Source organism: Anolis sagrei, chromosome 12 (assembly GCF_037176765.1).
Source record: "Anolis sagrei isolate rAnoSag1 chromosome 12, rAnoSag1.mat, whole genome shotgun sequence".
Classification (NCBI taxonomy): domain Eukaryota; kingdom Metazoa; phylum Chordata; class Lepidosauria; order Squamata; family Dactyloidae; genus Anolis; species Anolis sagrei.
Window position 1 is genome coordinate 8,227,879 of NC_090032.1, and position 26,200 is coordinate 8,254,078.

At 44.4% G+C, this 26,200-nt stretch overlaps 3 protein-coding genes across 4 annotated transcripts; all 3 read right to left on the minus strand.

Annotated features, from left to right (window-relative positions):
• Window positions 1-2,988: 2,988 nt before the first annotated feature.
• On the minus strand, window positions 2,989-5,590 carry LOC137097713 (mucosal pentraxin-like). Its single transcript, XM_067472396.1, has 2 exons — window positions 5,412-5,590; window positions 2,989-3,753 (listed from the first exon to the last, which is right to left on the minus strand). Exons 1-2 carry the CDS (start codon window positions 5,473-5,475, stop codon window positions 3,143-3,145), a joined length of 675 nt encoding a protein of 224 aa, XP_067328497.1. The 5' UTR covers window positions 5,476-5,590; the 3' UTR covers window positions 2,989-3,142.
• Window positions 5,591-7,139: 1,549 nt separating this feature from the next.
• Window positions 7,140-16,433, minus strand: LOC132764252 (C-reactive protein-like). Of its 2 annotated transcripts, none has more exons than XM_060758163.2 (2): window positions 16,198-16,433; window positions 7,140-7,904 (listed from the first exon to the last, which is right to left on the minus strand). In XM_060758163.2, exons 1-2 carry the CDS (start codon window positions 16,265-16,267, stop codon window positions 7,294-7,296), a joined length of 681 nt encoding a protein of 226 aa, XP_060614146.2. In that variant the 5' UTR covers window positions 16,268-16,433; the 3' UTR covers window positions 7,140-7,293. The 2 variants fall into 2 exon arrangements, with proteins under 2 accessions (XP_060614146.2, XP_060614145.2); XM_060758162.2 differs by lacking the exon at window positions 7,140-7,904 and adding an exon at window positions 11,660-12,642 and having other exon boundaries at window positions 16,198-16,423.
• A 3,839-nt stretch (window positions 16,434-20,272) lies between these two features.
• Window positions 20,273-25,615, minus strand: LOC137097752 (C-reactive protein-like). The gene is made up of 2 exons (XM_067472669.1): window positions 25,555-25,615; window positions 20,273-20,898 (listed from the first exon to the last, which is right to left on the minus strand). The coding sequence occupies exons 1-2, from the start codon at window positions 25,613-25,615 to the stop codon at window positions 20,273-20,275; spliced, it is 687 nt and encodes a 228-aa protein (XP_067328770.1).
• Window positions 25,616-26,200: the final 585 nt, after the last annotated feature.

The window sequence follows — 26,200 nt, forward strand, 5'->3', positions numbered from 1 at the left end:
TTGCGAAACTTTGTAAAGTTTCTCTCAATTTATCATTCTTGTCCAGTCTTATCAGCCCTCTTTCTGAGGAATTTCCTGCCCCTTCCCACTTATCTAGCTTATGTAGCATGTAAACCTTCATGATCTAATCAAAACAGAGTTTTGGCAGATAGTTTGGGAAATGAATGCCCTAGTATCATTCAATGTTTGCATAAGACTTTGGTCAAGTAAGAAATATTTCCTTATTTGGTCGTCCCACGGCGTTATATGCAGTAACCATTTCCTTGAAGGCCTTAGAGTGATGTCAACATAGGTTTTATGATTTATTTATCATGTCAGAAGAGAATTGAAAATACAGTTATAATGCATAAGAAACCACAAACAAAGTTAAAAACTTGGCATGATGCTAAATTTCTTTGGGCCAGAAGCTGGTCTCTCAGAGTGCTTCTGGTGTCGCTGTGAGAAGGTCCCCATTGTGCATGTGCATTTCCCCCAAACTCCACCAGTGTTCACATTTGGGCATATTGAGTATTTGTGCCAAGTTTGGTCCAGATCCATCATTGTTTCAGTCCACAGTGGTCTCCGGATGTAGGTGAACTACAACTCCAAAACTCGAGGTCAATGCCCACCAAACCCTTCTCGTATTTTCTGTTGCTCATGAGAGTTCTGTGTGCCAAGTTTGGTTCAATTCCTTCGTTGGTGGAGTTCAGAATACTCTTTGATTGTAGGTGACTATAAATCCCAGCAACTACAACTCCCAAATGTCAAGGTCTATTTCCCCCAAACTCCATCTGTGTTCATATTTGGGCATATGGAATATACGTGCCAAGTTTGGTCCAGATCCATCATTGTTTGTGTCCACAGTGGTCTCCAGATGTTGGTGAACTACAACTCCCAAACTCAAAGTCAAAACCCTTCTAGTGTTTTCTGTTGGTCATGGGAGTCCTTGGTCGTTGGTAGGGTTCAGAATGCTCTTTGATTCTAGGTGAACTATAAATCCCAGCAACTACAACTCCCAAATGTCAATGGCTAAGACGATGGAACGGTTGAGGAATTGAACAAGAAGACATAGTTTTTATAATTTTATTGTTTATTGCTTTTATGGTTTTTAAATGTATTTTGATGTGATTTTTTGCTTTTAACCGATGTATGTATTTTTATATATGGCATCTAATTTTTGCCGATTTGTATGCCGCCCTGAGTCACCTTTGGGTTGATATGGGCGGGATAGAAGTGACTTAAATAAACAAATAAATAAATAAATAAATAATATTTTCCCCAAACTCCATGTGTGTTCAGATTTGGGCAAATGGAATATTCGTGCCAAGTTTGGTCCAGATCCATCATTCTTTGAGTCCACAGTGCTCTCAGGATGTAGGTGAACTACAACTCCCAAACTCAAGGTCAATGCCCACCAAACCCTTCTCCTATTTTCTGTTGCTCATGAGAGTTCTGTGTGCCAAGTTTGGTTCAATTCCTTCGTTGGTGGAGTTCAGAATACTCTTTGATTGTAGGTGACTATAAATCCCAGCAACTACAACTCCCAAATGTCAAGGTCTATTTCCCCCAAACTCCATCTGTGTTCATATTTGGGCATATGGAATATATGTGCCAAGTTTGGTCCAGATCCATCATTGTTTGTGTCCACAGTGGTCTCCGGATGTTGGTGAACTACAACTCCCAAACTCAAAGTCAATGCCCACCAAACCCTTCTAGTGTTTTCTGTTGGTCATGGGAGTCCTTGGTCGTTGGTGGGGTTCAGAATGCTCTTTGATTCTAGGTGAACTATAAATCCCAGCAACTACAACTCCCAAATATCAATGGCTAAGACAATGGAACGGTTGACGAATTGAACAAGAAGACATCATTTTCATAATTTTATTGTTTATTGCTTTCATGGTTTTTAAATGTATTTTGATGTGATTTTTTGCTTTTAACCGATGTTTGTATTTTTATATATGGCATCTAATTTTTGCCGATTTGTACGCCAGCCTGAGTCACCTTTGGGTTGATATGGGTGGGATAGAAGTAACATAAATAAATAAATAAATAAATAAATAATATTTCCCCCAAACTCCATGTGTGTTCAGATTTGGGCAAATGGAATATTCATGCCAAGTTTGGTCCAGATCCACCATTCTTTGAGTCCACGGTGCTCTCAGGATGTAGGTGAACTACAACTCCCAAACTTTAGGTCAATGCCCACCAAACCCTTCCAGTATTTGCTGTTGGCCATGGGAGTTCTGTGTGCCAAGTTTGGTTCAATTCTATTGTTGGTGGAGTTCAGAATGCTCTTTGATTGTAGGTGAACTACAACTCTAAAACTCAAGGTCAATGCGCACCAAAACTTTCCAGTATTTCTGTTGGTCATGGGTGTCCTGTGTGCCAAGTTTGGTTCAATTCCATCATTGGTAGAGTTCAGAATACTCTTTGATTGTAGGTGAACTATAAATCCCAGCAACTACAACGCCCAAATGTCAAGGTCTATTTTCCCCAAAGTCCACCAGTGTTCACGTTTGGGAATATTGAGTACTTGTGCCAAGTTTGGTCCTGATCCATCATTGTTTGAGTGCTCATTGGATGTAGATGTACTACAATGAAAACTCAAGGTCAATGTGCACCAAAATTTTCCAGTATTTTCTGTTGCTCATGAGAGTTCTGTGTGCCAAGTTTGGTTCAGTTCCTTCATTGGTGGAGTTCAGAATACTCTTTGGTTGAAGCTGAACTATAAATCCCAGCAACTACAACTCCCAAATGACAAAATCAATCCCCCTCCAACCCTGCCAGTATTCCAATTTGTACATATCGGGTAATTGTGCCAAATTTGGTCCAGTGAATGAAAATCCGTCCTGCATATCAGATATTTACATTATGATTCATAACAGTAGCAAAATGATAGTTTTGAAGTAGAAACCAAAATAACGTTGCAGTTGGGGGTCAACACAACATGAGGAACTGCATTAGGAAGGTTCAGAACCACTGATATAACAAAGCAACTCCATCCAACGGTCATATATGAAGCCACTTTTATTGCATACAAGGCTTTCTCACACAAATGAGAGTGGAAACACTTGAGATGCCATCTCATTGGACTTGTTGGGTTGTGTATCAGAACCAAAAACAGAGACAGATTTCCTTCCAACTTCTTCCCGTCCTTTAGGTCTCATTGCAAGGCAGGCTCTATCACCACATAGCCTTTGATTTCAAAATCGAGTGCTGTCCAGTCTACTAAAGATGGCGGTACTGTGTCCTTCCTCATCCTCTGGAGCTGTTCTGGAGGCAACACTGTGTCCCACATGTACACTTTGGCCATTTCTCCAATGAAGCACTGGCCAGCATCCAAGGAGCCACCATAGGAATCCTGCTCCTGCCCCAGCATCGCCACCACATCGTTTGGGATCCATAAACCTTTGGCGATTCCTTTCCTAGGCAAGGGCTGACTGTCGATCCACAGCTGGATGATCCCCGTCATTCCCTCCCACGTCAGGCAGGCATTTTCCCAATGGCTCGTGGTCTGGTAAATGTTTCCAGGTATGTTGAACCTGATGCATTGTCCACGCACGCAGGTCTCATATTCATTCGGGTATTTCATCAAGAGGATCTCATTGTCCTGTTCCCTGGAAGCCACCGAGATGAGTGAGAAAGAGTTGGACAAGTCGGTGAAGAAACTGAGGCAGATGGTGAAACGCTGCAGCGGCTGCTTCAGGGCAGGTTTCAGGAGGACGTAGGAATTGTCTGAAGAGCTGGGGAAGACAAAGACTTTCCCATCCAAGCCTGTGGAAGGAAAATAAGACGGATCAGATGGGTAAGATAATATCCAACAACAACAACAACTCCGGCACAAGCCAGTCAAGGTTTATTTTTTTTTGTCGTGTCAGGAGCAACGTGAGAAACTGCAAGTCGCTTCTGGTGTGAGAGAATTGGCCGTCTGCAAGGACATTGCCCAGGGGATGCCCGGATGATTTGATATTTTTGTCATCCTTATAGGAGGCTTCTCTCATGTCCCCGTATGAGCTCCCGTGATAGAGGGAGCTCATCTGCCTCTCCCCGGATTCGAACCTGCGACCTGTTGGGCTTCAGTCCTGCCGGCACAGGGGTGTCAGCCAGGCCCGTAGCCAGGATTTCGTTTCGGGGGGGTGGGGGGGTGGGGGCTAATTTTTTTCAGGGGGGATTCGGGGGGGCTGAGTTTCGGGGGGGGGGCTGAGTCTGAGTGAAAGAAGGTCTAGCCTAGCAAACCTTTTGTATTATTACCCCAATACCCCCATGCATATGGGATATATTGAGCATGGTGATCAGATCATAATATGAATAAACATAACAGTTTAAATAATGCACCAGTAAGGCCTTTTCGCGAACCAGCATGAGAATTTCGGGGGGGGGGGGGGTTAAACCCTTGTGCCACCAGGACATGTTGGAGGTTCGAATCCGGGGAGAGTGTGGATGAGCTCCCTCTGTCAGCTCCAGCTCCTTGTGTGGGGATGGGAGAAAAGCCTCCCACAAGGATGGTAAAACATCAAAACATCATGCATCCCCTGGACAACATCCTTGCAGACGGCCAATTCTCTCACACCAGAAGTGACTTGCGGTTTCTCAAGTTGCTCCGGACACACACAAAAATTGGCTCTGTGCAGATGCAGCCCTAGGTAATTTTCAACAATAAGCAAACAGTATTTTGCCCCCACTCCCAACCCCCAACCAATCACTGATATATATTTTCTCTGGATGTAGGTGAACTACAACTCCAAAACTCAAGGTCAATGCCTACCAAACCTTTCCAGTGTTTTCTGTTGGTCATGGGAGTTCTGTTTACCAAGTTTGGTTCAATTCCTTCGTTGGTGGAGTTCAGAATACTCTTTGATTGTAGGTGAACTATAAATACCACCAACTACAATTCCCTAATGTCAAGGTCTATTTCCCCCAAATTCCACCAGTGTTCACGTTTGGGCATATTGAGTATCTGTGCCAAGTTTGGTTCAGATCCATCATTGTTTGAGTGCACAGTGCTCTCTGGATGTAGATGAACTACAACTCCAAAACTCAAGATCAATGCCCGCCAAACCCTTCTGGTATTTGCTGTTGGTCATGGGAGTTTTGTGGGCCAAGTTTGGTTCAATTCTATTGTTGGTGGAGTTCAGAATGCTCTTTGATTGTAGGTGAACTATACATCCCAGTAACTACAACTCGCATATGTCAAGGTCTATTTTCTCCCAAGAGCGCCTCAAGAGCGCCCCTGGGCAAAACCATACTTACTTTGCGTAATGGCTTGAGCCGCCCCTGGCTCTGTGCTACAGAAAGCACCAAAACTCTTGGACTGAAAAAGGTAAAGACGTTTTAAAACTATACCTCCCACGGTTGCATAATATTGAGCCATGGCAGCTAAAGTGGTGTCAAACTGCATTACTTCTCCAGCGTAAACGCACTGCGGTACTCACATTCCTGGGCGAGGGACCCCGCGAGACCAGCAAAGATGAGGAGAAAGTGATGAAGAGTCTCCATTCTGCTTTTAGGTTGAACAATCTGACTGGGAGCTTCAGCCTTTTATTGGTATTCGTTGACTTGTTTGTCAAATCCAAATGCTTTCCGCATTGCGAAACTTTGTAAAGTTTCTCTCAATTTATCATTCTTGTCCAGTCTTATCAGCCCTCTTTCTGAGGAATTTCCTGCCCCTTCCCACTTAGCCAGCTGACATGAAACAAACATGTAAACCTTCATGATTCAATCAAAACAGAGTTTTGGCAGATAGTTTGGGAAATGAATGCCCTAATATCATTCAATGTTTGCATAAGACTTTGGTCAAATAAGAAATATTTCCTTGTTTGGTCCTCCCACGGTGTTATATGCAGTAACCATTTCCTTGAAGGCCTTAGAGTGATGTCAACATAGGTTTTATGATTTATTTATCATGTCAGAAGAGAATTGAAAATACAGTTATAATGCATAAGAAACCACAAACAAAGTTAAAAACTTGCCATGATGCTAAATTTCTTTGGGCCAGAAGCTGGTCTCTCAGAGTGCTTCTGGTGTCGCTGTGAGAAGGTCCTCCATTGTGCATGTGCATTTTCCCCAAACTCCACCAGTGTTCACATTTGGGCATATTGAGTATTTGAGCCAAGTTTGGTCCAGATCCATCATTGTTTCAGTCCACAGTGGTCTCCAGATGTAGGTGAACTACAACTCCCAAACTCAAGGTCAATGCCCACCAAACCCTTCCAGTATTTTCTGTTCCTAACGAGAGTTCTCTGTGCCAAGTTTGGTTCAATTCCTTTGTTGGTGGATTTCAGAATACTCTTTGATTGTAGGTGAACTTTAAATCCCAGCAACTACAACTCCCAAATGTCAAGGTCTATTTTCCCCAAACCCCATCAGTGTTCACATTTGGGCATATTGATTATTCTTGCCATGTTTGGTCCATCATTGTTTGAGTGCACAGTGCTCTCTGGATATAGGTGAGCTACAACTCCAAAACTCTAGGTCAATGCCCACCAAACCGTTCTGGTATTTGCTGTTGGTCATGGGAGTTCTGTGTGCCTAGTTTGGTTCAATTCTATGATTTGTGGAGTTCAGAATGCTCTTTTGGTTGTAGGTGAACTATAAATCCCAGCAACTACAACTCCCAAATATCAAGGTCTATTTTCCCCAAAGTCCACCAGTGTTCGCGTTTGGGAATATTGAGTACTTGTGCCAAGTTTGGTCATTGTTTGAGTGCTCATTGGATGTAGGTGAACTACAACTCCAAAACTCAAGGTCAATGTGCACCAAACCCTTCCGGTATTTTCTGTTGCTCATGAGAGTTCTGTGTGCCAAGTTTGGTTCAATTCTATCATTGGTGGAGTTCAGAATACTCTTTGGTTGAAGGTGAACTATAAATCCCAGGAACTACAACTCCCAAATGACAAAATCAATCCCCCTCCAACCCCGCCAGTATTCCAATTTGGACATATAGGGTATTTGTGCCAAATTTGGTCCAGTGAATGAAAATCCGTCCTGCATATCAGATATTTACATTATGATTCATAACAGTAGCAAAATTACAGTTATGAAGTAGCAACCAAAATAATGTTATGGTTGGGGGTCAACACAACACGAGGAACTGTATTAAGGGGTTGCGGCATTAGGAAGGTTCAGAACCACTGATATAACAAAGCAACTCCATCCAACGGTCATATATGAAGCCACTTTTATTGCATACAGAGCTTTCTCACACAAATGAGAGTGGAAACACTTGAGATGCCATCTCATTGGACTTGTTGGGTTGTGTATCAGAACCAAAAACAGAGACAGATTTCCTTCCAACTTCTTCTCGTCCTTTAGGTCTCATTGCAAGGCAGGCTCTATCACCACATAGCCTTTGATTTCAAAATCGAGTGCTGTCCAGTCTACTAAAGGTGGCGGTACTGCGTCCTTCCTCATCCTCTGGAGCTGTTCTGGAGGCAACACTGTGTCCCACATGTACACTTTGGCCATTTCTCCAATGAAGCACTGGCCAGCATCCAGGGAGCCACCATAGGAATCCTGCTCCTGCCCCAGCATTGCCACCACATCGTTTGGGATCCATAAACCTTTGGCGATTCCCTTCCTAGGCAAGGGCTGACCGTCGATCCACAGCTGGATGATCCCCGTAGATGCCTCCCACGTCATGCAGGCATTTTCCCAATGGCTCGTGGTCCGGTAAATGTTTCCAGGTATGTTGAACCTGATGCATTGTCCACGCACGCAGGTCTCATATTCATTCAGGCATTTCATCAAGAGGATCTCGTTGTCCTGTTCCCTGGAAGCCACCGAGATGAGTGAGAAAGGGTTGGACAAGTCGGTGAAGAAACTGAGGCAGATGGTGAAACGCTGCAGCGGCTGCTTCAGGGCAGGTTTCAGGAGGACGTAGGAATTGTCTGAAGAGCTGGGGAAGACAAAGACTTTCCCATCCAAGCCTGTGGAAGGAAAATAAGACGGATCAGATGGGTAAGATAATATCCAACAACAACAACAACTCTGGCACAAGAATGGAGGACGCCTATCTCGAGAGCAGTACGTGTGAAAAAGATCTTGGAGTCCTCGTGGACAACAAGTTAAACATGAGCCAACAATGTGATGTGGCGGCAAAAAAAGCCAATGGGATTTTGGCCTGCATCAATAGGAGCATAGTGTCTAGATCTAGGGAAGTCATGCTACCCCTCTGTTTCGTTTTGGTTAAACCACACCTGGAATATTGTGTCCAATTCTGGGCACCACAATTCAAGAGAGATATTGACAAGCTAGAATGTGTCCAGAGGAGGGCGACTCAAATGATCAAGGGTCTGGAGAACAAGCCCTATGAGGAGCAGCTTAAGGAGCTGGGCCTATTTACCCTGAAGAAGAGAAGGCTGAGAGGAGATATGATAGCCATGTATAAATATGTGAGGGGAAGCCACAGGGAGGAGGGAGCGAGCTTGTTTTCTGCTTCCCTGGAGACTAGGGTGCAATGGAAGAATGGCTTCAAACTACAAGAAAGAAGATTCCATCTGAACATGAGGAAGAACTTCCTGACTGTGAGAGCCGTTCAGGAGTGGAACTCTCTGCCTTGTAGTGTGGTGGAGGCTCCTTCTTTGGAAGCTTTTAAACAGAGGCTGGATGGCCATCTGTCAGGGGTGCTTTGAATGCAATATTCCTGCTTCTTGGCAGGGGGTTGGACTGGATGGCCCATGAGGTCTCTTCCAACTCTTTGATTCTATGATTCTACAAGCCACTCAAGGTGGTCCCAGTGGTGATCGGCACACTGGGTGCCATGCCTAAAGATCTTGGGCTGCACTTAAACACAATTGGCGCTGACAAAATTACCATCTGTGAGCTGCAAAAGGCCACCCTACTGAGATCTGAAAGCATTATTCGCCGATACATCACACAGTCCTAGTGTCAGTGGTGTCTTTCTTTGCTGCAGAGATAAAAGCAATATATCCATTTCAAAGCAAGTCTGCTTGTGAGTGGTTATTTACCATTGCTACTTAGATCCTATGGAGCCCCCGGTGGCGCAGTGGGTTAAACCCCTGTGTGGGCAGGACTGAAGACTGATAGGTCGCAGGTTCGAATCTGGGGAGAGGTGGATGAGCTCCCTCTATCAGCTCCAGCTCCTCATGCAGGGACTTGAGAGAAGCTTCCCACAAGGATGGTAAAACATCAAATCATCCGGGCGTCCCCTGGGCAATGTCCTTGCAGACGGCCAATTCTCTCACACCAGAAGCGACTTGCAGTTTCTCAGGTTGCTCCTGACACGACAAAAAATCCCCCCAAAACAAAAAAACTTAAATACAGTTGGCACTGACAAAATTACCATCTGCCAGCTGCAAAAGGCCACCCTACTGAGATCTGCATGCATTATTCGCCGATACATCACACAGTCCTAGTGTCAGTAGTGTCTTTCTTTGCTGCAGAGATAAAAGCAATATATCCATTTCAAAGCAAGTCTGCTTGTGCGTGGTTATTTACTATTGCTACTTAGATCCTACACACTGACACCTAGACACTAGAGAAGTGTCCGACATGTGATCCAATACAACAACCAGTATAGTGATCTTGTTTGCTGTGTACTAATCTTGTTGTGTTTCAAATAATAATAATAACAATACTTTATTTATATTCTGCCATTTCTCCCCAGGGTGGATCACAGTACACAAAACAGCAAACATTTCAATGCCATTTGGACGGACAGGACAGAGAAAGGAGGTAAGTTGTGTTGACGTCCAGCTTTTTGGCACCTTGGAGATTGTGCAGAAGAAAAGGCTGAGTGGAGACCTGAGAGCCATGTATAAATATGTGAGAGGAAGCCATAGGGAGGAGGGAGCGAACTTGTTTTCTGCTGCTCTGGAGACTAGGACACAATGGAACAATGGCTTCAAATTACAAGAAAGGAGATTCCACTGAACATGAGGAAGAACTTCCTGATTGTGCGAGCTGTTCAGCAGTGGAACTCTCTGCCCCGGAGTGTGGTGGAGGCTCCTTCTTTGGAAGGTTTTAAACAGAGGCTGGATGGCCATCTGTCGGGTGTGCTTTGAATGCAATTTTCCTGCTTTCTTGGCAGAATGGGGTTGGACTGGATGACCCAAGAGGTCTCTTCCAATTCTATGATTCTATGATTCCTGGCCAGATGTTGACTCTTCTTGATTGGTGTTGACAAACACAAGGTTTGTGTTGACTTCCATCTTAACACAAGGAATGTTGCAAACATTTCCTTAACTTGAAAGAACCATTGTCACAGTTCTTGTCACAGTTTACCTTTCAATTCTCATTAGCAACTTTTAATTACAGTCCAGAAGGCAGGTAGTTAGACATTGCAGGCCTGGGTCTTTTACTGGTGTTTCCAAAATGATTAGCTCCTTTTTTGGAAGCTTTTAAACAGAGGCTGGATGGCCATCTGTCGGGTATGCTTTGAATGCAATTTTCCTGCTTTCTTGGCAGAATGGGGTTGGACTGGATGACCCACGAGGTCTCTTCCGATTCTATGATTCCTGGCCAGATGTTGACTCTTCTTGATTGGTGTTGACAAACGCAAGGCTTGTGTTGACTTCCATCTTAACACAAGGAATGTTGCAAACATTTCCTTGACTTGAAAAAACCATTGTCACAGTACTTATCACAGTTTACCTTTCAATTCTCATTAGCAACTTTTAATTACAGTCCAGCAGTGTGACGGCGCGAGTGGCGCCACCTATGTATAGAACTGTTAGTTGCAAGACTTAAACTGTTGTATCATGCTCAATCCTGCCCCTTTCTACACTGCTTATGTATAGTTGTATGGATTGGTCGCTTGTAGCTGTCAATCAGTACTGTTTGGCTCCACCTCTTCCTGCAAGAGGGAAGAACTTCCTTTTCCCTTTCATTCTGCCATCAGAGTTCCTGCCACATGGACGTGAGTAAGAGACCTGATTCTAAAGGACCCTGATTTAAGTTACCTCTTAGCACCAGTTCTGAGGTTTTTTACCCCTGGGATTCATGCTTTATGTCCAGATCGTCCTGGACAATTATTGAGGAGACCCAGGTGCCTTCAAGCCGGTTCTTTTGGCACCAAAGGAAGGTCCTGAATCTTCAAAACATAGGCCATCTGAACTGGGGTTGTGGTTTGCTCCGGCATTCACAGCCATTGAGGAAAGAAGAAACTTGGTGAGGCTTCTCAGCTTCAAACCCCTTGGACCCAGGACTAATTGAGACTGTAATGTATGTTTTCCTTCACCCCTCTAAAGTTTTCCAGCTCATTGCTTTGAAGAAATGACTTTGTGATAAATAGAACTTGTTTTGAGCTATTTACAGCATTTTGGGTTTTTGGGAGTTCCAGTTTCCTATAGGAGGGCAAGAAGCAATCTCCTGGGGGAAAGATGCCACGTCCACCCCTCCTTTATTGAGAATAATAGCCCCCAGGCGCGACGGCACAAGCAGGAAGGCAGTTAGTCATTGCAGGCCTAGGTTTTTTAACTGGGTTTCCAAAATTATTAGCTCCATACATCCTTCCATTCATTCCCACACATCATAATAAATCCACATTTCTCAAATCTGCATATTAAATTTTTGTGACATCACTGCGAAAGAATAGGTCTCTATAGTCACCTACAGACCCACTGCCAAGACGCTACACAGACACGAGAGATCGCCGATGATGATGTATCCCTCACAAATTCTTAAGCCTACTTTTTAAAAAAAAATGGAAATGCACAACGAATCAGATGCTATTTTTCTTTATTGGAACACTGTTGGGAAGAAGAAGGAACGCAGAGGTGGCCCTAGGTAATTTTCAATGGTAAGCAAACAGTATTTTGGTGCCCCCTCCAACCAATCACTGATATATTTTCTGTTCGTCATGGGAGTTCTGTGTGCCATATTTAGTTCAATTCCATCATTGGTGGAGTTCAGAATGCTCTTTGATTGTAAGTGAACTATACATCCCAGTAACTGCAACTTGCATATGTCAAGAGCGCCCCTCAAGAGCGCCCCTGGGCAAAATCAACTATACTGCAAATGCTTACTTTGCGTAATGGTTGAGCCGCCCCTGAAGGCACGTATATGACTATGACTGAACTCCGTATGGAGAAGGCGTTTGAGAAGGCTGAAGGACAACATAACCCTTGATGTCGTAATTTAACGCTCTCCAGTTAATCAGAGAGTCAGAAAGAACGTAGTCACTCAAGACTAGGCCCACTTCGTCGGCATTCAGAACCCTCTTCCACATGTACACATCCTTCATCTCTCCTACAAAGGATTGGCTGGCATCAAAGCCACCGCCGAAGGAGTCTTGATCTTGCCCAAGGACAATATTTGCCTCAGGATTGATACATTGGCTTTTCAGCAGCCCCATTCGTGGCAGTGGCTCCCCATCCAACCACAATTCCACTAATCCCGTGGCAGACTCCCAGCTCACACAGATGTGCTCCCAACCGGGTTTAGAGTCCTTTTTTTCCGGAAGGATGAAGGTCACAAAAACTGTCCCAAGATAAATTCTGTATTGGTTCGGACTGGGCTTAAGGACCAGGATTTGGTTGAACTGTTCCTTTGTAGCATAAGAGAAGAGGCTATATTCACGGGTCAGGAGTGTGTAGTATCTCAGGCACACGGTGAAGCTGGTCAGTGGCTCCTGAATCGAGGCCTGCACAACCACCATGGCACTGTCCGATTCTTCTGGGAAAACAAACACCTTCTGCTGGAGGTCTGAGGAAATACATAACATTATCAATGACTTGGATTATGAAATAGAAGGCATTCGGATCAGATTTAGAGGCAACAATAAATTGGGAGGGACAGCTAATAGCCCAGAAGGCAGGATTAGGATCCAAAATTAAAACTTGTGCACCAGCTGCGCCCATACCTTGGGAAGTCTGACTTGGCCACAGTAGTCCACGCTCTGGTTACATCCCGCATAGACTACTGCAACGCTCTCTACGTGGGGTTGCCTTTGAAGACTGCTCAGAAGCTTCAAATGGTCCAGCGCTCGGCAGCCAGGTTGCTAACAGGAGCGGCACTCAGGGAGCATACTACTCCTCTGTTGCGCCAGCTCCACTGGCTACCAGTTTGCTACCAGGCACAATTCAAAGTGCTGGCTTTAGCCTATAAAGCCCTAAACGGTTCTGGCCCTACTTACCTCTCCGAACGCATCTCCTCCTATGAACCGACTAGGACACTAAGATCATCTGGGGAGGCCCTGCTCTCGGTCCCGCACTTGGCGGGGACGAGAGACAGGGCCTTCTCAGTGGTGGCCCCTTGGCTGTGGAACGCCCTGCCTGCAGATATCAGATCGTCCCCCTCCCTGCTGGCGTTTCGGAGGAAAGTGAAGACCTGGCTGTTCGAACAAGCATTGGATTAAACAGTGTAATTGAACATAGGAATACAGAATAATGGATGACGAGACTGGATTCTGATTTTACTGTTGAGGCGCTAATGACTGTTATACTGATGTTAATGATTTATGTGATAATTGTTTTTAATTGCCCTATTCTTGTTTTGTGATATTTTGTACTAATGTTGTTCACCGCTTTGAGTCGCCTGAGGGCTGAGAAAAGCGGTATAGAAATAAAGTAAATAAATAAATAAATAAAATGGCCTTCACAAAGAGCTAGTCCCACTCTAACAAAATGATTTTCAACAGGGAGAAATGGAAATTCACTGATTTTTTTTTCGTGTCAGAAGCAGCTATAGAAACTGCAAGTAGCTTCTGGTGTGAGAAAATTAGCTGTCTGCAAAAACGTTGCCCAGGGGATGTGTTACCATCCTGTGGGAGCAGAGGAGGCCCTAGGTAATTTTCAATGGTAAGCAAACAGTATATTGGTGCCCCCCCCCCAACCAATCACTGATATATATTTTCTGTTCGTCATGGGAGTTCTGTGTGCCATATTTGGTTCAATTCCATCATTGGTGGAGTTCAGAATGCTCTTTGATTATACATCCCAGTAACTACAACTTGCATATGTCAAGGTCTATTTCCCCCAAGAGCACCTCAAGAGCGCCCCTGGGCAAAATCAACTATACTGCAAATGCTTACTTTGCGTAATGGATTGAGCCGCCCCTGTGTGGGAGGCTTCTCTCATGTCCCACATGGGAAGCTGGGGCTGACAGACGGGAGCTCACTCCATCTATCACATTCGAACCGCCAACCTTCGGGTCAGTAGTTCCGCCGGCACAAGGGTTTAACCTAGTGTTTCTCAACCTGGGGCAAGGGAGGTGTCAGAGGGGTACTTTCAGTACTTTCTGTTGGTCATGGGGGTTCTGTGTGGGAAATTTGGCCCAATTCTATCGTTGGTGGGATTCAGAATGCTCTTTGATTGCAGGTGAACTATAAATTCCAGTAATGAAAACTACCAAATGTCAAGGTCTATTTCCCCCAAACTCCACCAGTGTTCACTGTTCTGTCATGTGCTGGGCCTGTAAAGAATTTCCTTTAGAACAGGACGTGCAAACTTTGCCCAGTGGGAAGCCAGGGGGCCCAAGGAGAAGTTCTCAGAGGTTTTCCACCACAATGATCTTTAGATGGCTTGTGAAGTATAACAAAGCCTTTTATTAATAAACAATCAAACAGAAACTTCTCTTGTCTTCAATAAAGCTAAACAAAAGTTTCCAAGCTTTATGCAACTGGTGACTTCCTAATCTTGCCCACGAAGGACAGGCAACTGTCTTCAATAACTTCTTCTTTACTTTAAATGGAAAATCCCCTTTTTAACTTCTCCCAGGCTGGCTGTAATCTAACCCTTACTGATGTGGGCTCCACTACCGAGTCGAACTGCGTCTCAAAGCACCGAGTGGACCTACCAGTAAAGGCTTAGATATTCTCCAGCTGGAGTTCTTTGGTCTTTAGGGCTGTTTTCCTGGAAATCTTTGGAGACTCTTAAGACTGTTTCCCCCCAGAAAGTCTTAAGAGTTGAAGCTTTTGTACAGGGGAAGCTTGCACACGTCCTGTACATTAGCTTTCCTTGCTGAGACTAACTAAAAATGGCTCCCTTCCCTTCCCAATTGCCCTGAGCAAGGGGCGGAACCAAAACTTAACTATGATGGACAGATGACTTCCTTATGACTGCAACCAAAAGAAGCCACCTATCTGCAGAGTCCCTGAAACCTGGGACTGCAAACAAACATTTAATACAAAGCAAATAAAGTTGGAGCTCCTGGTACAGCCGTACCAGCACATTCACATTTGGGTATATTGAGTATTTGTGCCAAGTTTGGTCCAGATCCATCATTTTTTGTGTCCACAGTGCTCTCTGGATGGAGGTGAACTACAACTTCCAAACTCAAGGTCAATGCCTACCTAACCCTTCCAGTATTTTTTGTTGGTCATGGGAGTTTTGGGTGCCATGTTTGGTCCAATTCCATCGTTGGTGGAGTTCAGAATGCTCTTTGATTGTAGGTGAACTACAAATCCCAGCAACTACAACTCCCAAATGACAAAATCAATCTCCCCCCCACAACCCCACCAGTATTCAAATTTGAGCGTATGGGGTATTTGTGCCAAAGTTGGTCCAGTGATCGAAAATCCATCCTGCATATCAGCTATTTACGTTACGATTCAGAACAGTAGCACAATGGCAGTTATGAAGTAGCAACGAAAATAATCTTATGGTTGGGGGTCACCACAACATGAGGAACTGTCTCAAGGGTTGAGAACCACTTTCATAAATCCTTGTTAAACCTTACAATGATCCAGCGATGGGCGCATCTACATAATTGCATTAAATCCGAGAAGGGCTTGAGTAGCTAAGCACTAATCTACTTCTCTTATACAATTTCATATATTGTCCAGAATTGGGCAAGGACAACACCCAATAATTCCCTGTTGCCTATCAGACTGCATTAATTCTCAGGTAAAGGTAGGTAAAGGTAGTTCCCTGACATGAAGTCCAGTCATGTCTGACTCTGGGGTGTGGTGCTCATCTCCATTTCTAAGCCGAAGAGCCAGCGTTGTCCGTAGACACCTCCAAGGTCATGTGGCCAGCATGACTGCATGGAGCGCTGTTACCTTCCCGCCAGAGGAAGTAGATCAAAATGTGAGTATTGATCTACTCACATTTGCATGTTTTCGAACTGCTAGGTTGGCAGAAGCTAGGGCTGACAGCGGAAGCTCACGCCGCTCCCCGGAATCGAACCTGCGACCTTTCAATCAACAAGCTCAGCAGCTCAGCGTTTTAACCCACTGCGCCACCGGGGGCTCCATTAATTAATTAATTAATTAATTCTCAGATGCGCCGAATATATTATATATATCCCCCCAATACTTACTTGTTTCAGACAGGACCCCTGAGAAGGAAATGAGTAACAGAAGCAAACTGGCTGGTGTTGGGTTCTTCATTGTATTTCAGAAACGTAGTCAAGAACAAGAGCAATAAAACCGGGATCAATCCAGATAACTTTTCCTCTAGCCTTTAAAGTGCCTATTCCTAACTGAAAGGAAGCGCCTTTTAGTATCTCTGCAAAGCTGGGTCAATAAATGATACAATTGTCCACAAATCAGATAAATGTGGTTTTAGCAGAAGACTTCAAAGTCCAGAAAGAAGTTAAAGAATAACTAGCTTGATTTAAGGTTGCTAAATTATAAGGAGTAGCTGTATCAGAACATGGACAATGTATTTGGCAGCACTTTAACTGCCATGGTTCAACATTATGGTGTAGTGGGAGTTGTAGTTTTGCAAAGCACCCACACTATTGGGCAGAGAATGCTGAAGAGGTAAAACTACCATTTCCAGCACCCCACAGCATTGTCATGGCAGTTATAATGGTTTCGAACTGCAAAAGGTCAGTGCCAACTTTGAATATGAAAAGTGAGCTTGAGGATTTTCAGAACATTATAGCAAATGAGGGCATCACAAGTCACACTCCTTAAAGCACACACGCCTGCATGTAGTGCCTCTCCTCTAGAGTAGAAAGAGGTGAGAAGCCTCCTTAAAGCACACATGCCTGCATGTAGTACCTCTCCTCTGGAGCAGAAACAGGTGAGAAGCCTTCTTAAAGCACACACACCTGCATGTAGTGCCTCTCCTCTAGAGTAGAAAGAGATGAGAAGCCTCCTTAAAGCACACATGCCTGCATGTAGTGCCTCTCCTCTAGAGTAGAAAGAGGTGAGAAGCCTCCTTAAAGCACACATGCCTGCATGTAGTACCTCTCCTCTGGAGCAGAAACAGGTGAGAAGCCTTCTTAAAGCACACACACCTGCATGTAGTGCCTCTCCTCTAGAGTAGAAAGAGATGAGAAGCCTCCTTAAAGCACACATGCCTGCATGTAGTGCCTCTCCTCTAGAGTAGAAACAGGTGAGAAGCCTCCTTAAAGCACACACGCCTGCATGTAGTTCCTCTCCTCTAGAGTAGAAAGAGGTGAGAAGCCTCCTTAAAGCACACACACCTGCATGAAAGCACACATGCTTGCATGTAGTGCCTCTCCTCTAGAGTAGAAACAGGTGAGAAACCTCCTTAAAGCACACACGCCTGCATGTAATGCCTCCCCTCTAGAGTAGAAACAGGTGAGAAGCCTCCTTAAAGCACACATGTCAGCATGTAGTGCCTCTCGTCTGGAGCAGAAACAGGTGAGAAGCCTTTTTAAAGCTCACACACCTGCATGTAGTGCCTCTCCTCTGGAACAGAAACAGGTGAGAAGCCTCCTTAAAACACACACGCCTGCATGTAGCGCCTCTCCTCTAGAGTAGAAACAGGTGAGAAGCCTGCTTAAAGCACACACGCCTGCATGTAGTGCCTCTCCTCTAGAGTAGAAAGAGGTGAGAAGCCTCCTTAAAGCACACACGCCTCCATGTAGTGCCTCTCCTCTAGAGTAGAAAGAGGTGAGAAGCCTCCTTAAAGCACACACGCCTGCATATAGTGCCTCTCCTCTAGAGTAGAAAGAGGTGAGAAGCCTCCTTAAAGCATACACGCCTGCATGTAGTGCCTCTCCTCTAGAGTAGAAAGAGGTGAGAAGCCTCCTTAAAGCACACACGCCTGCATGTAGTGCCTCTCCTCTAGAGTAGAAAGAGGTGAGAAGCCTCCTTAAAGCACACACGTCTGCATGTAGTGCCTCCCCTCTAGAGTAGAAACAGCTTTAAGAAGCCTTGGGAAGAGTGTGTAGTGTGGGACAGATAATGTGCGTGCCTGCTTGTAGCACCTCCCAAGTAGAAACAGATTAAATGCCTAAAATGATGGGAAGAGGTGCCTGGGAAGCCCCCCACCTCTTAATTGGCTGGATTGAAAACCCAGAGAGAAAACAGATATCTACCCTCCTGAATTTGGGAAAGTCCCAAAAAATGGATCAGGGCACTCACCGAAATCCAGGAGACCGAAACGGATTGTGGTTTTCCTGGAATGCATAAGCCTACTTGCTATACTCTCCCTTTCCTGATTTGGCTTTATCTTTCCTATAAAAGAAAAACAAACTTATTCTGTCATTGTTTCCGTATCCCGTGCTTCCCTATCCATTGGAAACTATCCATCATTGTCTTGTTTCCTTTACTCTCTTTCTTCTTCTTCCTTGTCTCCAATGTCACCTCCGGATGACAATGTACACAGTGATATGGACATTTCTAAGCTAAAGTGGAAACCTTGACATTTCCAGCACTGGGAAACATTTCAGAGGCTTTAGGAGGAGAAAGATGGCTTTGTTACACATAACAGACACGGTTTATTTCAGATAATAGCCACTATCAGCCAAATGCAAGGTCTTTCCCTATAACATCCAGCTCACTTACCAGGTTTCCTTAGTCCCTAAACCACATCATTGTAGGAGGAACATGATTTGGGCTCTTGTACCATCTCTTTTCCCTCTAATATGTTTTACTGCCCAAGGCAAAGAACACCGGCCATCAGTTGATAAGACGGTTTCTTCCATCATGTCCGAGGCCTCCGCTTATCGCTTTAAGCAGGTATGCCACAATTACAGTCAGAGAGGATAACACCATCTATGGCTGGCACTTATTGCATGACATCATTCCTCTTTGTGGTTCTGTTGCTGGATACTGTATGGAGAACATTTCTTTCCTCACTCAATATAACCCATTTATTTTATTTATAATGTCAGAAGCCAACTGAGAATACAGTTATAATGCATACAAAACCACAAAGTTTAAAACTTGGCATTATACTAGATTTCCTTTGACCACTTGGAGTGCCCCTGGTGTCACTGTGAGAATGTCCTCCATTGTGCATGTGGCAGGGCTCACATGACATTTTAGTAGGTGGTCTGTGGTTTGCTCTCCTCCACCCTCGCATGTTGTGGACTCCACTTTGTGGCCCTATTTCTTAAGGTACAACTGTGCAGGTACAACTGAACCAGGAGCTCCAGTTTTGTTTGCTTTGCATTTAATGTTTGTTATAGTCCTAAGTTTCAGGGACTCTGCAGATAAGTGGCTTCTTTTGGCTGCAATCATAGGGCAAGTCACCTGTCAATCATAGTTAGGTTCCCTGGTCCCACCCCCTTTTTGGGTTTTGGAGGGAATAGGAGCCAGTTTGGGTTCAGTCCACACAGAGAAGCTTTCCATGCAGGACATAATACCAAAAGCTTCGTCTTCTACAGCTTGGTCGGGGAGATATACAGTCTACAGCTTGGCCGGGGTTATACAGTCCACAGCTTGGCCAAGGATCATACAGCTCCTTTGCTGAGGGACTTCAGTCAGCCATCACGGAAACCTGAATTCTTTTTCCCTGGAAGTCTACAAAGCTCTGCTTGGTAAGGGTCACTCGCGGTAGCCAGAAGCAGTTGGTACCGGGTGCAGGGGCTCCACACCTTCAGAGGCAAAGACAGACTGCCCAGATTAAAGTTAAGGATTTCCCCATTAGTTAGTATACAGTTATGAAGATAGTGCCTGTTCCCTGTGGACAAGATTGAGAGAGAGCCAATAGACTGTTAAGAAAGCCTTAAAGTACCTGTTTGTTTTCATCAATAATAAAGAACTTTGTTGAACCTTTAAGCAATCTAAAGACTCTGTTTTAAGGAAATCCAAGGCCTTTAATCTGAGGCAGCCCCGGCGTCCCGTTGGGCACACGGAATTTATGTCCTGTCTACAGTCTAATGCACAGGTCCAGCATGCGACAGCACACAAACATATATTGATACTTGGAAATCACAAGGTATGTGTCCTCACTAAGTGTCTTGTGAGGATTTTAAATAAGATTCAGCTTTTCTTCTGTTCCTTTTACAGGGAAGCCCACTTGGAAGCACCCGAAGCAAACCCATTTTGTATCTCCCACAGGTTCTTAAATCTATAATTTTATATGAGCATTACAAGAATGGAAATGCAAACGTAGTTCAGATTCTATTTTTGTTTACTGGGAAGTCATTGATAAAGAAGAAGGCATGGAGATCATTCTCACAGAACTCCTTAGCAAGTGGAATAACTCAGGGAAGGCTCGAGAATGACATAATTCTTGATTTCATAATTTAACGCTCTCCAGTTAATCAGATAGTCAGAAAAAACATAGTCACTCAAGACTAGACCCACTTCGTCGGTATTCAGAACCCTGTCCCACATGTACAGATCCTTCATCTCTCCGACAAAGGATTGGCTGGCATCAAAGCCACCACCGAAGGAGTCTTGATCTTGCCCAAGTACAATAGACGCCTCGGGACTGATAGAGTAACCTTTCTGCAGCCCCATTCGAGGCAATGGCTCCCCATCCAACCACAACGTCACTAATCCTGTGGCAGATGCCCAGCTCACACAGATGTGCTCCCAACCTGGCTTAGAGTCCTTTTTCTCCGGAAGGATGAAGGTCACATAAACTGGCCCAAGCCAAAGCCTATATTGGTTCTGACTGGGCTTGATGACCAGGATTTGGTTGAACTGTTCCTTTGTAGCATAAGAGAAGAGGCTATATTCACGGGTCAGGAGTGAGTAGTATTTCAGGCAAATGGTGAAGCTGGTTAGCGGTTGCGGGATTGAGACATTCAGAAACACAGCGGCACTGTCCGATTCAACTGGGAAAACAAACACCTTCTTCTGTAGATCTATGGAAAGGTGAGACATGACAAAACATTGTGAATGACTTGGATGATGGAACAGAAGACATGCCGATCAGATTTGGGTTGGGTTGCATTGCCATTATCCCCAGCCCACATGATAGATAACAAAAGTAGTCATTCAATAGCATATGGAAAAAAGTTTTAAGCCAGTTTCGAGCATGAATTTCAAACTCAACAATTTGTATTTCATAGAATCATAGAATCATAGATTTGGAAGAGACCTCATGGGCCATTCAGTCCAACCCCCTGCCAAGAAACAGGAATATTGCATTCAAATCACCCCCGACAGATGGCCATCCAGCCTTTGTTTAAAAGCTTCCAAAGAAGGAGCCTCCACCACACTCTGGGGCAGAGAGTTCCACTGCTGAACGGCTCTCACAGTCAGGAAATTCTTCCTAAGGTTCAGAGGGAATCTTCTTTCTTGTAGTTTGAAGCCATTGTTTCGTGTCCTAGTCTCCAAGGAAGCAGAAAACAAGCTTGCTCCCTCCTCCCTGTGGCTTCCCCTCACATATTTATACATGGCTATCATATCTCCTCTCAACCTTCTCTTCTTCAGGCTAAACATGCCCAGCTCCTTAAGCCGCTCCTCATAGGGCTTGTTCTCCAGACCCCTGATCATTTTAGTCGCCCTCCTCTGGACACATTCCAGCTTGTCAATGTTGTTGTTGTTCATTCGTTCAGTCGTGTCCGACTCTTTGTGTCCTCATGGACCAGTCCACGCCAGAGCTCCCTGTCGGCCGTCACCACCCCCAGCTCCTTCAAGGTCAGTCCAGTCACTTCAAAGATGCTTGTCAATACCTCTCTTGAATTGTGGTGCCCAGAATTGGACACAATATTCCAGGTGTGGTCTAACCAAGGCAGAATAAAGGGGTAGCATTACTTACCTAGATCTAGACAGCGTTTCTCAACCTGGGGGTCGGGACCCCTGTGGAGGTCGTGAGGGGGTTTCAGGGGGATCACCAAAGCACCATCAGAAAACATATATATCTGATGGTTTTAGGAAGCCCTAAAAGGCAGAGAAGGCTGATGATCTCTCTGCCTGTCCTTCTCTTCATTTTTGGAAACAGACAGCAAATCCTTCCACCGAAACCCCTCCTTCACTGTGATTGGCCGGCCTTTCAGCCAAGGGGAGAGCAGGCAGTCTTGGTGCATGGCAGTGTGGTGCACATGTGCAGATGAGGGAGAGCATGCAAGGCTGGAGGGAGGCTCGTTCTAGCGACTCCCTTCAAGGCATGGGGGTTCTGTGTGGGTTCGGAATGCTCTTTGATATTATGTGAACGATGCATCCCTGCAACTACAACTTCCAAATGTCAAGGTCTATTTTCCCCAAACTCCACCAGTGTTCACCTTTGGGCATATTGAGTATTTGTGCCAAATTCGGTCCAGATCTATCATTGTTTGAGTCCACAGTGCTCTCTGGATGTAGGTGAACTACAACTCCCAAACTCAAGGTCAATGCCCACCAAACCCTTCCAGTATTTTCTTTTGGTCATGGGAGTTCTGTAGGTCAAGTTTGGTTCAATTGTATCATTGGTGAAGTTCTAAATACTCTTTGTTTGTGTGTGCATGCTTAAAACTTTTGACTATAAAATACACTGAGTTGTGCCTCAGAAGGGCGGCACTTGTTGACCCGGCAGAGGGATTTGATCAAACAAACCTATTGTACCTGATTTTCTCACCCTCATAGTGTCTAATTGGATAGAGACCCTAGGGCAGCTTTTCTCAAACTGGGGGCCGGGACCCCTGTGGAGGTCGCAAGGGTTTTTTTGAAGTGTTGCCAAAGACCATTGGAAAACACATCTTTTTGATGGTCTTAGGAATCGCTTCGGCATTGTCGTTTAGGTTCACAGTTCTCTTCGGATGTAGGTGAACTACATCTCCCCTAAGTCACTGTCAATTCATCCCAAATCCATCCAGTATTTTCTGTTGCTCATGGGGATCTCTGTGTGGGAAGTTTAGCCCAATTATATCATTGGTGGGGTTCAGAATGCTCTTTGATTGTAGATGAACTATAAATCCCAGCAACTACAACTCTCAAATGTCAAGGCCTATTTTCTCCAAACTCCACTAGTGTCCACATTTGGCCATATTGATTATTTATGCCAGGTTTTGTCCAGATCCATCATTGTTTGAGTCCACAGTGCTCTCTGGATGTAGGTGAACTACAACTCCAAAACCTCAAAATCAATACCCACCAAACCCTCCAGTATTTACTATTGGTCGTGGGAGTTCTGTGTGCCAAGTTTGGTTCATTGGTGGAGTTCAGAATGCTCTTTGATTGTAGGCTAACTATAAATCCCAGCAACTACAACTCCCCAATGACAAAATCATTACCTTACCCAATCCCCACCAATATTCAAATTTGGGTGTATTGGGTATTTGTGCCAAATTTGGTACAGTGAATAAAAATTCATTTTGCATATCAGATATTTACATGACGATTCATAACAGTAGCAAAATCACAGTTATGAAGAAGCAATGAAAATAATGTTATGGTTGGGGGTCACCACAACATGAGGAACTGTATTAATAGGAAGGTTGAGAAACACTGTTCTAGTTCTTTGAACTCTTAGGAAGGGATTCTCCCTGTGCTTTAGTGCCATCTTGTGTCCAATAGAGATACAGGGCATTCAGGCAGGAAGAGTCTTAACAGGAACAGGCAGGGATAGAATGTGGGATCGGTTTTGGAGAAGAGATCATCGTCCGGTCAGCCTCACGTTGATACCAGGCAAGATTCTGGAAAAGATTGTTAAGGAAGTGGTCTGCAAACACTTAGAAACAAATGCGATCATCGCTAATAGTCAACATGGATTTATTAAACACAAGTCATGCCAGACTCATCTGATCTCTTTTTTCGATAGAGTTACAAGCTGGATAGATGCGGGGAATGCCGTGGATGGAGCGTACATGGATTTCAGGAAGGCTTTCGACAAGCTCCCCCATGACCTTCTGGCAAGGAAACTAGTCCAATGTGGGCTAGGCAAAACTACGGTGAGGTGGATCTGGAATTGGTTAAATGGACGAACCCAGAAGGTGATTCTCCCCAAGGCTTCCTCTTCATCCTGGAAAGAAGTGACAAGCGGAGGGTTCCGTCCTGGGCCCGGATCTGTCCAACATCTTTATTAATGACTTAGATGAAGGGTTAGAAGGCAGGATCATCAAGTTTGCAGATGACACCAAATTGGGAGGGAGAGCTAAGACTCCAGAGGACAGGAGCAGAATTCAAAACGATCTTGACAGATTAGAAAGATGAAGGTCCAAAACTAACAAAATGAAGTTCAACAGGGACAAATGCAAGATACTCCTCTTAGGCAGAAAAAACGAAATGCAAAGATACAGAATGGTGGACAATGCCTGGCTCGAGAGCAGGACGTGTGAAAAAGATCTTGGAGTCCTCGTGGACAACAAGTTAAACATGAGCCAACAATGTGATGTGGTGGCAAAAAAAGCCAATGGGATTTTGGCCTGCATCAATAGGAGCATAGTGTCTAGATCTAGGGAAGTCATGCTCCCCATGCTCTATTCCGCCTTGGTTAGACCACACCTGGAATATTGTGTCCAATTCTGGGCACCACAATTCAAGAGAGATATTGACAAGCTGAAATGTGTCCAGAGGAGGGCGACTCAAATGATCAAGGGTCTGGAGAACAAGCCCTATGAGGAGCGGCTTAAGGAGCTGGGCATGTTCAGCCTGAAGAAGAGAAGGATGAGAGGAGATATGATAGCCATGTATAAATATGTGAGAGGAAGCCACAGGGAGGAGGGAGCAAGCTTGATTTCTGCTTCCATGGAGACTAGGACACGGAACAATGGCTTCAAACTACAAGAGAGGAGATTCCATCTGAACATGAGGAAGAACTTCCTGACTGTGATAGCCGTTCAGCAGTGGTAGAGGCTCCTTCTTTGGAAGCTTTTAAACAGAGGCTGGATGGCCATCTGTCCGGGGTGCTTTGAATGCAATATTCCTGCTTCTTGGCAGGGGGTTAGACTGGATGGCCCAGGAGGTCTCTTCCAACTCTAGGATTCTATGATTCTATGATTCTAAGAGACCCTGAAGTATTAAAAAAATAGAATTATATTCCAAAAATAAACTCCATTAAAAATTAATCTGTTGTGTTTGTAAACAGTAGGCTTGGGTAACCACGGAAAAATTTGGTTCTAAACTCGTTTTGTTTTTAGGGGGCCCTTGCGTTTCGTTTTTTTAAAGAATTACGAAATTTTCCTTTTAAAAATTACGAAATTTACGAAATTTCGTATAATTATGAATCTATTCGTTAATGGTGGACGCGATTGCGCAATATGCTAAAAAAAACCCTCCAAATGGGACAGGGGGAACTTCTGAAGCTTCCCTCTCCCTCTGTTGTTGACTGTTGGTGTGATAAAACAAACAACAACTATAAATCTTGCACCAGACATGAGAAAATAATTATGAAATAATTATGAAATAATTACGAAATAATTACGAAATAAATTGGAAAAATTGTTTCGATTTTTAATTACTCCTCACACTATTCTTGCATGGCTCAATATTGGATCGTAAGCTAATTTAAATACGAATTGGTAACGAATTACGAAATTAACGAACGAAACCGCCCAAGCCTAGTAAACAGATTAACTTACAGAGTTCAAGACGTCACTTACCTTCCTGAGCAAGAGACTCCACGAGGCTGACCAGGAAGAGGAGACAGAGCATCACCTTCATAGTGGCTCGTTTGGATGTGCTGAAGTAGGATCGGACCGTTTTCAAATGATGAGCTGGATCCAATTTCTCTCAGAACTTATTTATAAGCAAGAGGACGGATCTTAACATCCTTACAATAAACCTTGGAAAAATGGGCGTTGAGGGGGAAACATAAGCAACAGAGCACACTAAAAGTGGGTGGCAGCCGAAACAAGCCCTTCTTTAGCAATGTGCAGTAGGGTTGTGTTTTGTTTTTTGTTTGCTCTATCACTAACTAGTGATTGCTGCTGGGTACGGGAGTCCTTTCTAACTGCAGTATTTTATTGCTTTATAGTTCTGTAATATTTTAGCTTTTATACTTTTATAGCTTTCCAGTTTTACAATTTCATAATTTTATATGATAACTCTATCGACGTTTGGGCAAAATCGTTGTGGTGGTTTGTACGACACAAAAAGCCATAAAGGATCCCAATAAACCGATGAGTACACAGCACAATGTGAACAGGACATCGGCTCAGAACACATAGTCACGTCTCAGGTTAACGCGGTGTGGTTTCGAGATGGTTTTGCAAATGTTGTTGTTCGACTGTGATTGCGAATTCCTTC